Genomic DNA, 13,241 nt, shown 5'->3' with positions numbered 1-13,241 from the left:
GCTCCCGCCGCCCAGAGGGTCCTTTGGGGAGGGGCACGTCGTGGAACCACAGCCTGGGAAGCCCTTCACTGGGGTGTACTTTTTGGAAGCCAAAGAGGGAACATGCGTCGGTATTGGTGCGTCCGTCCTGAGGGACGGCGGCATTGGGGCGTCCGTCGTCAGGGACATGGCCTGGCCAGCGGACAGCGGATTCAGGGCGTCCGTCCTCACGGACACGGCCCACCCGCAGGCATCTGCTCTGCAGGCGTCTCCCTGCCAGCTCGGGGTGAGGGCGCACGGCGGGAAGCGGCGCGAGGCCCGGCCGCCCGCTGCAGGGGTGTGCGGAGCGGGGCGCGGCCCTGCGGGCGGCGGCGTAGGGGGGCGCGGGAAGGTTCTCGGGCCGGGGCGCGTGTCCGAACGCCGTCAGCAGCCGGGAGCGCCGCTCGACTCGACGGCAGGACCGGCCGCGGCTCCCGGGGGAGGCGGCACCGCAGGCGGGTTCGGGCGTTTGTTCTCGGCGCCTCACGGGCTTCGCTGACCTCCCGCGAACACCCTCACGACCGGGACTGGCGCAGTCTGCACCCCAGCCACGCGGTCAGGCCCGCGGCTCGGGGGCGGGGCCCGCGGGGGGGGGCGGGGCCCGGCGTCGGGAGGCGGGCCCGAGCGGTGGGGGAGGGACTGCGCATGCGCTCACCCTCGCTGCTGCTCCAACCAGGCCAGCTCAGCGCGCATCCTTTCCTCCAGCGCTTTCTCGCGCAGGCGCAGCAGCGCGGTCTGGTGCTGCGCCCGCAGCTCCTCCTCCCGCAGGCTCAGCTCGAGCATCTGGAGCGTGAAGTGGCCGGGGCTTCCCGCGATGTTGGCTTTCCAGGGCCCCGCCAGGCTCCACTGTGGTGGGGCAGACCGAGCAGGCCACTCCGGGACCAGCCTCGCTGGGTGGGAGCGTTGCCCCGCCCAGGGGAGGGCACCGCCTCCAAGAAGCCCTCCCGGACTGCCCCCTTACTCCTCCCAGCTGCCACCAACCCTCAACCCCCCCCCACCCCCACAACCCCCGGCGCCCTTTCGGCGCCCTTTCGTGCCTCCTTTCCTGAGGCGGAGTACCCCCTTCGCGACTGTGAGCGCCCAAGGGCAGGGCGGGGTACTTATCGTCTGGGGCTCCTCCCCAGCCCTGATCCAGGCTGAGCACTCTTAGTGCCCAAGAGGGTCAGGGAAAGACTGGGCCACCTGCCCTGAAATGTGCGGCCTGAAAGGTGGGGACCAGCCCTGCCTGAAGCACTTTGTCGAAATGCCTGCTCTCACCTACCGCCTCAGGCACGACGGGGCCTGGGTGGATGTCAGTTGGAAGGGTGGGTGACGCTGGTGCCGGGGACTGCCTCCCCCAGCCCAGAATCTGCAGAGGAGACACCCTGGGTGCAGGCTCTAGGCGAGGTGGGCCTCAGTGCCTAATGGCTCCAGGCAGTCAGCCGGAGGATCTGAGTCAAAAAGCTGCTGCCAGAGGCTCCTGGGGGTGCTCAGTGAAGTGTCTGCCCTTGGCTGGGATGGTGATCCCAGCATCCTGGGGTCCAGCCCCACATGGGCTCCTTGCTCAGCAGGGAGCCTGCTTCTCCCTCCCCCTCTGCTCCTCCCCCGCTGCTGCCAGTGCCTCCCCTGAACCCCTCCCCAGCACAAGGCTCCCTGTACCTGGTGGGTGGGGCTGACCCGAGGGTCCAGCCTGGCCCGGGGCCGCTGGTAGGGAGCTTGGTCTGCTCTCACTGCCTGTCTGGGCTCTGAGGACAGAAAGCACACCGTGTTTGGTCATGCAGGGGTTCCAGGGCCCTTTTCTCCAGGAGGGCCTCTCAAGTAGGATGTCTGGGGTAGTTTAGTACCCCCCCCCCCACACACACACAGCTTCACAGCAGGAGAATTTAACCATCTCTGTCCCAACGTGAGGTTGTATGTGAACCCACTGATGTACAAAAGACCGGACCCAAGGTAGAGGGGCCTCAGGGAGGACTTAGTTCTGCAGCTTCAGTTTCACAGAGGGAGAGACTGAGGCCCCAGGACAGAGTGTGACCCGTCTGAGGTCCAGCACCAAGCAGGTGGGGTGAGAGCGCCCAAATCTGAGCCTGAGCGGCTCTTACCGCCAAGCACTGCTAGCTGTCCCTCGGCGCTGGCTGGGTGCAGAAAGGACTTTATGGTTTTAAAATGTTCGTCTGAGGACTTGTGTTTCCCACCAAGAGAGCAAAAGGGATTGGATTGTGATTTATCGTCCCACTAAATAGAACTTTAAAATACAATAAAACAAAAAAGTGACATATGTATATGCAAGTACACATACATAAATGTTCACACACACATACGAAAGAACAAATTTCCAGACACCGGACATCAGGCAATAAAGCACGAGTGAGGGGCGCCTGGGTGGCTCAGAGGGTTGAGCCTCTGCCTTTGGCTCAGGTCATGATCTCAGGGTCCTGGGATCAAGCCCCACATAGGGCTCTCTGCTCAGTGGGAAGCCTGCTCCCCACCCCCCGCCTGCCTCTCTGCCTACTTGTGATCTCTGTCAAATTAAATAATTAAAAAAAAAAAAAAAAAAAGCACGAGTGATCCCTGAGAGACAGACAATGGGTGAGACCTCTGATTGTTGCAGCTTACTGCCTTGAGAATGTTTCTAGGCTGCAGTGTACGGAGGGGAAACTGAGGCAGAGCCTTGTGGACCTCGAGAGGAGAGGAGATGGAGCTGGAAATCTGGAGAGACCCAGGCAGCTAAAACTCACGAAAGAAGGACCAGAGAGGAGAGAGTCACAGAGGGAGAACCTGGAGATTTGGAGTGTTTCCCACGAGCCTTCAGTGGGAACCATATGAGGAGGTTTACCCATGCTGGGGAGAGAAGCACGGGAAGGAGCAGAAGGCCTAGATCGCACGTGTCTCCACTAGCCAGACTGGAGAACCTCATGATCCAGGGGTCTTAGGGCAGAGTTCACAGAAGTTTCTGCCTTGGTCGCAGACGGAACCCTGCCTCACAGCCTCCTGGCAATTATCGGGGCGACACCTGGAAGGATCTGACTGCGTCCAAGGGACTGCATTCCAGAACAAAGCTCACAACCGTGTGTGGCAGCACACAACTGTAGCTCCCAACAGGGTAAAATGCGAAGTGTCCAACAGGCATGTGAAGAAGCAAGAAAGCACGGCCCATGACGAGAGTGCTCCGTCGGCTGTGACAGAACTCGAGGGTAGAATGAGCCGGAGGAGGACTTTAGAAGCATTTATAACTGCATTCCCTATGTTCAAAGAGTCAAGTAGAATCAGGGATATAAAAAAGTGTCCAGATGGAACTTTTAGAGACGAAGCCCAAATGCATGAGAAGAAAAAGACGCGGAGTGGGATTAGTGACAGATCGGACCCCGCAGAGGAAAGGAGGGATGAACTTGAAGACACAGCAGTCGGAACTCTCCGGAAGGAAACACAGAAGGAAAAAAGAAAAAAGCAAGCACACAGAAAGAACCGAAGGTGGCAAAACGCCCAGGTGAGTGGAGGCGAGGTGAGGACACGGGAGTGCAGCTGGACAGTCCGGAACAAAACGAGTACAGCACTCCTGCAGGTACAAGTTCACAACACGCCCCGAGCACAAGAGACAGAGAAGCTTCACCCGAACCCGTCATAGCCCGTAACGAAGAGAAAGCAGGAGAGGCAGACGGAGATGAAAGGCGCCTCCTGCGTGGGAGAAGAGCCTGACCCCAGAAAGCCTGACCCAGCTTTCTCGTTGCCAACACGGCAACTGGAGGACCGGGCAGCGTGTCAGCTGCGAGGAATAACATCCACCTGGACGTCTACATTGGGCAAAGATGAAAGGAGTTTGTCCTTAGGCTTTATGAAAACAAAAAGACTGTGTCACCGGCACCGTTCATGCGAACGGACGTCCAGGCAGAGTGAAGCCAGAGACAGAATCCCATCTACACCAGCCGGAGCCAGCATGGGAAATGGGAGTGTGCAGACACCTTCAGAGGGGACAGAGTGTTTCCAACAATGAAGGAGACTCGTGGAGGTCCTGAACTGTGTAAGGCAGGTGTCGCCCGGGAAAGGGAAGGGGAAGCCCCGGGAGAGCCCTCGGGCGGGGGCTCTGCCTGCCCCAGGCACGGGGTCAGGCACCTGCTGCGTGCATGTTTCGAGGACTCACCTGCAGAAGTGGACTTGTCCTCCTGTCTCTGCTGTCCTTCCTGGGGACCCTGGGAGGATGTGGCAGCGTCTCTGCCCCTGGCTGGTTGTGATCTGTGGGGGAAAGTGCTGGAGATGGTACCAGCCGCCTGCGCCCGTTTCACCCTGCCGGCCCGGCCTCTGCTACGTCGGGAGGCTGTGGCCAGCTCCACCCGGGGCCCCACCTGGGACTGGCGGTCTCGGTGCTCGGAGAGGTGGTGGGCTCCAGGACTCGACACACCTGTGGCCGTTCCTGCTCCGAAGCAGAAGCCAAAGCCGGGTCTGGCCTGGCCTGGGGGGAGTGTTTCTCCATCAGACGCTGCAAGAATAGGAAGGCAGAGTGTGTCGTGGAGGCCCCGACCTCAGAGGCCTCCTTCATCCGTCCTCCACGTGGGGTTGATAAGCAGCCCCTTCCCTCCAGACAGGGCTGGACGTGGCAGGCTGGGGGAAGGCGGCAGGGGCCGAGCAGACACAGAGTAAGGCCAGAGCTGGGGCTCAGACAGCCGGGGAGCCACAGCCCTGTGCCCCAGCTGCAGCCAGGGGAAGGATTGAGCTGGAACCCGGGGGCGCGTGTGTATGGTACCCGCACACACAGGCACATGCGTGTATGTGGTTACACACAGTCCCCCGGGCTCAGGTACCCTCCTGCTAATGCCTCCCCAACTGCACTGTGAGTACATCCCAATAGTCCCCAACCAAAGCCACAGAGAAGGTTGGTCACATCCAAGGAGACCCCAGATGTCACTCCCAGGGCAGGGGGTGGGGGGCATCTGTACCACCCGGACCAGCACGCGCAGGGGGCTGGGCAGAGGTGGTTTGGAGATGTGGGGCCCCTGGCCCTCCCAGAAGACCTGCCAGGGCTGTGTGTCCTGCACACGTCTTCAGCTCCCGAGGCCCTCAGCAGAGGGCCCAAGACTCGGGTGGGTGCCAACACGCCCAGGACAGCGGCTCAGGTGGTCATCAGTGCCCTCAGCCAGGAGCCCCTGGGTTAGTCGTGGGCCGAAACGTCCTGTGTCTGCTTTAAACTGAGCGTCTGTGTGTGGCCCACGGAGCTGGCTGCTGGCAGGCAGCCATGCTGTCCTCCTCCGGGCATCGTGGGCCCGTGGTTTAGGTGACACTGTGGCCGCACCCTCCCACAAGGGCAGGTGGCCTGCATGCAGCCCCAGAGCCGAATCCATCTGGGGGGGCCCCGGGCTTGGAGTTGGGGCAGGCGGGGTGGCATTGCTCCGTGGCAGGGAGTGGACCATGCCCGTGGAGACCCCTCCAGCCCGCGGGCCAACTGACCTCCAACTGGTGCTTGAAGAGCAGCTGGTCCAGGGCTTTCTGCGTCTCCCAGACCTCCAGCTCCGCCCGCTGCCGCAGAAGCGCCAGCCCCTGCTCTGGCTTCTCCTGGTCCAGCTGCAGGGAGGGCCCGAGCCTCGATTCCTGGGGGGCCCCACAGTGCTGCCCCCATGGCTGCCCCCCAAGCCCTAAGCCCCAGAGGGAGGTGGTGCCACACTTCCCTGAGGGACGCCCCCAGAAACCCCCCACTCAGCCTCTCTGCTCAGCCTCAGGGGGACGAGAGTAACTCCCAGCCCCACCGAGGCGGGCCTCCCGGGGGACGCAGCTGTCATCAGCCCGACAGGGTGGGGGCAGGACACACCTGCAGGGACTTGAGGGAGCTCAGGGACTTCCAGGGGATGTTGGCAAGGTGCCTGGAGTGCTGACCTGCGGAAGCCACAGAGAAGGGGCAGCTGAGCGGCCTCTGCCCTCTGCCCGCAGGAGGGCAGGCGCCCAACTCCCAGCACAACCCCCGGGGACTGCCCCTGCAGCCAGGGGCAGGGGGAGGCAGCCGGCTGCTGAGACGACTCCGCCTCTGCTTGGGGCTCCTGCCGCCCGAACCTCGGCCACACTCTCCCGGGAGGCGTGCCCGAGTCCGCAGACAGCGGGAGCCACGCACACAGACCTTGGCTCATCCTGCCTGCCCTGGGGAACCTGGGACACATCGCCAGCCCTTCAGCCCCTCGGCGGGAACACGCCGGCCTCCCGGGCAGCGAGATGACCGAGCCTCAGCTTGTCGGTCCCCAGGCGTCCCTGAGATGTCTGGGCTTGCTCTGGAGAATGAGCACGGGAACCTCCGCCTCCCCGGCCAGGGCGACAGTCCCTAAGGGCAGTGGGGGGCTTCGGCTCGGGCTCTGCACACCGTTGGTGCTCCTGGCTCCTGGGTGGCTGGCTGACTCTAGGGCGACTCCATGGTCAGAGGGGTGGTCGCTGCTCCCTCCTCAGCCCATCTTCTGTCTTCTGGGCCTGTGCCTGGTGGGAGCGGGCAGAGGAAGGCGTGCGGGCTCACTCCCAGGGCTTAGGCTCTACTGGTGCCTCCTGGATGACCATTGCCATCACTGGCCAGGGTACAGAGAGAAAGTCGTCCCCCAGACTGTTCTCCTGCTCCAGAGAGAGCAGAGTGGCCCAGCTTTCCATGGATGGAGGGGCTGTGGACTGCAGTGAAACCAGCCCCAGGGCATTTGCACAGCTCTGAGAAAACTCTGAAGCACAAAGCAGGGGAGAAGCAGGGGCTCAGGCCATCTAATGGGTGCTGAGCGTGGGGTCCCCCTTCCCTCCCTGCTGGCCTCCACGGGGAACGGAGACCCACTGGGGAGAACGGCTTGAAGTCTCTTTTGAGCTCAAGTTCCCTCAAGAAGGAAATATCCTCTCTTGCTTTTGTTTTGTGGCCACTGGGAGAAGCTGGAGGCAGAGAAGAAGATGCTCGGGACCCCCAGGCCCGACCACCCTGCAGGCACCCAGCAGGCTCACAGTTCCAGGGAGGGCCACACCGCGTCAGCACCCCCTGGTCACCAGGCAGACACGGGCTCCGTGGCCCTGAGCTCTCAGCCGTGACCTGGGCGAAAGCCGGTTGTCCCCACAGCAGGTGTGTCATGACAAGCGTGTCCCCACTTGTGAGGCTCGGCTCAGGGAATCAGGCCCGAAGCTGGAAGGGAGCTGACAGGATACCATGCCCCGAGAGGGAGCACCACTGGCCCAGGAGCTGACGTCTCCTGGTCTCCGGCCCGGGCTACTGGCCACCACACGTGCCATTTACACTTAAGTGAAAAGGAACTAAAACCCAACATGCCATGCTTCGGCCACACTGGCCCCGTATCCCAGCTAGACAGCCAATGTGGCTGATGGCTACCATACTGGATCTCTCAGAATCTAGAACACTCTCCTCCTTCCAGAGGGTTCCGCCAGATAACGTGGTCTCAGACCGTCAAGTGTTCACGGCCCACAAGCTCTGACTGAGGGAGCGGTAGGACCTGGCGCAGCCCAAGTGTCGTCTGGGAGGCTTCCTGGAGGAGGTGTCGCACGCAAGCCGGGCACATGCGCTCTGGTGTGCTCGCTGCTTGGTCTCTGGCTACCTGAGATCCTGCTCTCAGCCACTCCAGATGCAGGCAGCTCAGATTTCAAGTGAGTCTTGGGGGCAGCCTGTAGCCTCAGGGTAAAGAGATCCTGCGGGAGAATTTCAGTCTGTGCACAGAGAGACAGGCCCTGCCCCACGGTCAGTGTAAGGAGCGACGTGGGAGGGAGCGAGAAGCTGGGGTGAGCCTCCACCTGTCTTCCATCCTGCTCCCTGCCTCCTGGAGAGGCAGTCTGGAGGTGGGGCCAGGGAGAGGAGCAGGCTTTTCTGGACAGCCTGACACCTGGCCTCAGGTTCCACTGGTGGAAGCTGCCAGGGCCCTGGCCGACAGCTCCTCCCAGACCAGACTCCGAGGCTCCCGGAAGGCTGTTCACGGACATGTCCCAGAGCAGGGACAGCTCTGCCTGTCTCCTTTTTCTGGAAGCACGGCAGGTGTGGATGGGAGCCCTGGGGACCCCGAGGCCCCATGGCAGGTGGCATGGGGCCCTCTAAGTCAGCCTGGCCCCTCGCCTAGTGGAGAGGCACCTGCGGAGAGGGGCTGCTCTGAAGGAAGGCCCGTCCTTGCCAGTGACCGAGCCCCTGACCACTGCCCCCGAATGAGTCCGCGGGGCAGCTCACACCTCGGTGGTGGGTGTCCTCGCAGCCGGTGCCGGATGGTTTTCCCACTGGGATGCGGAGAGGGTCCCCTTCTCCGCTCTCATGCCCCTCCCCATGGCTCGAGGCAGGGCTGCCCGCTCCCCGCTGATGTTGACCCCCCCACGAAGGCAGATTCCGCGCAGGGAGCGCGAGTCGGGGGGTGCACGTGTGCCAGGTGCCCTCAGAAGGGCCGGAGTGACAGGGCACTGCTAACCAGCAGCAGTGGAAGTTCAGAGCCCCGCAGTGGTTGTCCTCAGGGTCTCGGGCTTTCTGCTCAACTCTGAGCTTCTCGTCACCCCATTTGACGGTTGAGAGAAAGGGCCACCTGTGCTCCCCTAGCTTTCAGGAACACACAGCTGCGCCAGGTTCCTGGCAGCCAGGGCCCAGGTGTGGAGGTGCGGTCAGGCCCGGGGGCCGTCCCCACTGTCCCCTGAAGCCACCGAAGCCAGAGCCTCCTGGGTCCTCACCCCAACCTTGGTGCAGGGACTGGAGAGCTCACTCCTGCCGGGGCCTCTCAGGGGGTCTCTGGGGACCGTGGCCCCCACCGTGGATGCCCCTCCCAAGAGGAAGAAGCCACTCCTGCTGCTTGGCCCTGCGGGCGTGGTGGACGGGGCTGGGGGCGAGGAAGCAGGCTGCCCCCGCCGGAGGGAAGGCCAGAGCCTCACCCCCTTGCAGGATCTTGGCCAGGAAGCAGTCACCCCCAGCCACCATTACCCGACCCCCCGCTCAGCCAACCTTCCAGACGGGCACCAAGGACGGGCGGTGTGGACACCTGCGTCCAAGCCCTAATCCCGGCTCCTCCCTGGGTGTCCCTGGGCCCCTCACTGCCCCTCTCTGGGCCACACTTTCTAGGACTGGAAACAGGGTGGAAATCTCTGCCGGGAAGCCAGTCACTCATCCTTGTCACTTATCGCTCAGAATCTGACATGCTGTGTGCCCTCACTCGAGCGTCTCCCGACGCCCAGCCCCACTAAAAGCAGGTGCCTCCAGGGCAGGGCCAGATCACCGGCTGGCGTCGGGCACAGCAGGGGCTCAGTGGGCACAAGTTGGAAGAGCAGAGGGAGGAACAAACAAGTGAATTAGAAGGCTGCGAAGGCTCCTGGGGCCTCAGGAGATGGGGAGACGGAGGGCCAGGCGTGACGCTCCCCAACGCCAACCCCACAGGCTGGGAGTCCCCCGGGCAAGGGAGGTGGGGGAGACTGACCACGAGACAGGAATGGCAGGACCCCTCCTCCCACAACAGGCTGCTTTCTACATGCGTCCCCAGCCGCTGTGCCAGGAGCACCCCCCAGCCCATCCAGGCCACTCAGCACTCCAGGCAGGGCACCGCCCCACGCACCCCTGCACCCCGGCTCTGCACCAGCCCCGTGGTCCCCTGCCAGTCTCCTGAAACCCAGGACAACACCCTTCAGAAGCAAAAGGAAAGGCAGAGAAACCTGGGCCCACGGATGCTCAGAGGAGGTGGCCCAGGAGCGGGGCCCTTAGTGGACCCTCGATGAAGCAGGTGTTGGTCACGACAGAAGCGTGGCAAGAGCACACGGCACGCAGCTGGGTCCCGAAAGCCTCCAGAAAACTTTAATACTGATGCGTGGACGCTCTCCACGTAGAAAAGGATCTCTCTAACCCATAGGAACGCACCAGAGCATCAAGCAGTGGAGGGGGTCCCCGGCGGACCTCCCCGGCCACCCGACCAGCCAGCCCAGGGCCTGTCCGCGGGCTCGCCCTTACCGCAGCCTCGCACGGTCCAGGGCGTGAGCAAGCCTGCCCCTCTGGCCGCCGACACGTCCTCCAGCTGCAGGGAGCCACAGGTGGGGTCCAGCACGGCTGGCACCCCAAGGGAGCTGGGGGCACACAGACACGCACATGAGTAGAGTCGGGAGGGAACACCCACACGGTACGAGGCAGCTGGGGGCATGGGGGGCAGTGACCCGGGTTCCCTCGGCCTAAACAAAGCAGCTCTCAGACCCACTGTGTCCAGAGCTGAAGCCTAAGGGGAATGGGCCTGTGACCAGAGGAATGGGAGGGCATCAGTGAGCAGGTGACACCCTTAGGTGCTGAGCCAGCAGTGTCCCCCAGCCGGGGGGGCGTCATCTGTGAGCAGCAGCAGGGGGCACTGGGACTCCGGGGACCAGTAGCCCTCGGGAGCTCAGACAGCTGAGGCCCGGCTTCCACTGTCACTGCTAGGCACTGTGCGGGACCGGAGTGCCCTCCGCCTGGAAGCCCGGGCCTGCTCTGGGTCTCCTCCCATGCCACGCTCTTCGTGGGGAGACAGCCACTCGGGGGATGAGGGGCACAGGGCACGCTCTTCGTCTCTCGTCCCTTCTACCATCTGCAGGGGTATTGTCCTCCAGGCCCAGAGCAGAGCAGGGCAGACACACTAGCCCTAACCCTCACCACTCCCTGCTCATGGCCCGAAATGCTGCCGCATCCCACGGAGGGAGCCTGAGCCAGCCAGGTGTCTGAGGACACAGGGGTCACACCCGGCCGGCTGGACTCGGAGACCGGCCCCCACGTAGGCCACCCTCACCCCCTGCCCTGAGCCTGGCCAGCACATGTCACTAACAGGATTAGGAGGGAGGCGTGAGGGGGGCCTTTCCAGAGAAAGCGGCAGGCCAGGAGAGCCGCTGTGTCCCGAAATGACCGTGGGAACAGGGTGCTGGCATCTGCCGTACACACAGCCCTGCCTCACTTCCTGTTTCTCCCAGGCACACAGCGACTCGGGACCGCTGGAGATGGGTGGGGGTGGCGGGCAAGGCCCTCCTCCCATGGCCCCTGCCCCTGCAGACCATGGCCTTGCAGGGGAGGCGGCTGGGAAGAGGCTCCTGGCGAGGGAGCAGCCCAGGGGAGGCGATGGGAAGAGCAGGGGGCTGAATCCAGGAAGACCAGGATGGGGCAGGGGCTGCTGCAGGAGCATGTGACCATGAGGGGACAGGAGGGGACACGTCCCTGCAGGGCTACCCAGCGGCTCTCCTTGAAGGGGATGCCCAGGAGGCCATCGGCTGACCAGCTAGGGTCGGCAGACACGCCCCATAAAGGGACACACAGCAAACACGTGGGCTTTGCTGGCCACATAGTCCCTGCCTCTGGGGACATGACCCAGCCCCGCTGCGTGTTGATGAGCCTGGTGCTGACCATGGCTGACTGCCCATGCGGCTTTACCCTCAGACAGCCAGGGGCCCGCGGGCCTCGGTGACCTCGGGCCTAGACTTCCCAGGACAGGGGTTCTCAGACGATCCCTTGCAGGACTCGTGTACCAGGTTCAGGAGGGCCAGGGGGTGGGGGCAGGGTGGGCCAGGGACTCTGCACGTCTGACGAGCTCTCAGGGCCCAGTGTGAGTCCAGACTCGGGAATGGGCGCAGTGGGAGAACCGTGGATGCTGGGGTCCAGCCTCCCATGAGCTGTGGGATCCTGGCCATGTCACTGGGTCTCTCTGGGCCTCAGTGTTGCTGTCCATAAAGTGGGAATGAGGACACATCTCACAGGGGTCTGACAGCACAGTCCCAAGGTGCAGGAAGGCCTGTGGGGGGCCGCACACAGCCGGGGCGTGCCCTCCCCCACACTTCCTTCCAGAGATGCTGGGGTGGACGGGCCCTTGGAGAGCGGGGGCCGGCAGCCTCACCGTGCCATGCTGCGGACAGGCTGGGTGCCCGGCCAGACAGAGCCCCGTGGTCCCAGCAGGAAAGGGACAGGCTGGGGCGTGGCCTCACCCCAACTCAACAGCTGGCCTGAGAGGCAGTAGGACGGGCCAGGCCCTGGGTCTGGACACGTTGGGGGCACCAGCCTGGGGCAGCAGAGGGAAGGCCACAAGCTGAACAAGGAGACTTTGACCTTCATCCTCGGACCCAGGCAGTGAGGGAGGAGACCAGAGCACAGAGCTGAGAGCAGCCAACGGCAAGGGACAGGCCAGGCAGCTGTTCTGGACACGCCGAGGGCCCCGCAAGTCCCTGTGCCCTGACCCCTGCCCAGGAAGGCTGCTGGACCATCCAGGGCACGACCCTGCACAGCATGGTCGGGGCCAGGGGTACGGGGTGGGGGATGGGGAGGGCTCCTGGGTGGGAACCCCCGGCGGTGTGAGCAGCTGGGCCCTCTGCCCGCCGTGCAGCAGGGGGACGTGCAGATGTGGGGTGTCGGCCTGGAGCTCAGGCCCCAGGGCAGCCTCTGGGGATTCTCCCCTCCCTGACCTCTCCACTGGGGCTGGGGTGCTGGTGGCGGAGAACCTGACGCCCAGCCCAATGCTGCCCCCTGCTGGCAGCAAGTGTCCTGTTCCACCAAGGGATCCCCAAAAGGCCTCAGGCTGTGCTGGGGAGGAAAGCCACAGGAAGGTGCAGGGTCCGTGGGTGGGTGGTCCTGAGCACTTAGACATGGGACACGGGGCCCAAGATGGTGAGGCCAGCAGTGTCCGGCTGGGGTAGGGAGCCCACTGCCCACAGCCCAGCCAGAGTGGCGTCCCTGAGCCACCGTGTGGCCAGCGCCAGAGCCGGCGGGGCCTGATCTTGGTGTGGGGGCTTCTCACGGTTGGGTCAGGAGCTGGGTCCCTCCCCCAGCAGCCCGGCTGCACCCAGACCCCCGTGCACCCCTGTGCACCCGCTGTGCCCTGCCAGCAGCCCGTGGTGTGGGGGTGTGTGGGGGACGCGCAGGCTCACCTCCCGATGAAGGGGCCGAGTGTCTGGAAGGAAGCCGTGTTTCTTGCCAGCCTGTTATCCAGCTCCAAACGCCCGTCCTCAGTGAAACCTTTGGGGAGATGGACACCAGCAACTGGCAGACAGGAAGGAGCCGCTGAGGGGGCAGTGGGGATGGAGGGAGGGTCACCCCCACCCCCAGCACAGGAGGGGCCTAGAGGGCTGGGTCCACTTTCTCGCCCCTCTTCGGAGGCAGGGCAGGGAGGTGGCAGGCACATAAGCCTCGGGGCCAGGTCTCACCCCTTCTCCCACCAGGGCCAAGGTGTTGACAGGGTCTGTAGCTGATGGAAAGCTCAGCGCATGTCTGGGCTCTGCCAGGACTGTCCCCAGCGACCCCCCAGGTGGCCCGGACATCTGCTACTCCCTTTTAGGGAGAGGAAGCTGAG

General features: G+C 63.9%; 1 protein-coding gene across 1 annotated transcript in view; it reads right to left on the bottom strand.

Moving 5' to 3' along the window:
• Window positions 1–13,241, bottom strand: part of CCDC187 (coiled-coil domain containing 187) — a 42,708-nt gene that overhangs the window by 10,761 nt on the left and 18,706 nt on the right. The window contains exons 9-16 of the mRNA XM_059412126.1: window positions 12,820–12,931; window positions 9,905–10,017; window positions 5,792–5,856; window positions 5,434–5,547; window positions 4,335–4,468; window positions 4,133–4,224; window positions 1,657–1,742; window positions 674–864 (exon numbers count right to left, since the gene is read on the bottom strand). Coding sequence (XP_059268109.1) covers window positions 674–864; window positions 1,657–1,742; window positions 4,133–4,224; window positions 4,335–4,468; window positions 5,434–5,547; window positions 5,792–5,856; window positions 9,905–10,017; window positions 12,820–12,931 — 907 coding nt within the window. The remainder of the gene's footprint in view (window positions 1–673; window positions 865–1,656; window positions 1,743–4,132; window positions 4,225–4,334; window positions 4,469–5,433; window positions 5,548–5,791; window positions 5,857–9,904; window positions 10,018–12,819; window positions 12,932–13,241) is intronic.

This window comes from Mustela nigripes, chromosome 9 (genome assembly GCF_022355385.1).
Source record: "Mustela nigripes isolate SB6536 chromosome 9, MUSNIG.SB6536, whole genome shotgun sequence".
In the NCBI taxonomy this organism is placed as follows: Eukaryota; Metazoa; Chordata; class Mammalia; order Carnivora; family Mustelidae; genus Mustela; species Mustela nigripes.
Note: the sequence above shows the minus strand (reverse complement) of the source record. Positions and strands in the feature narration are given on the sequence as shown.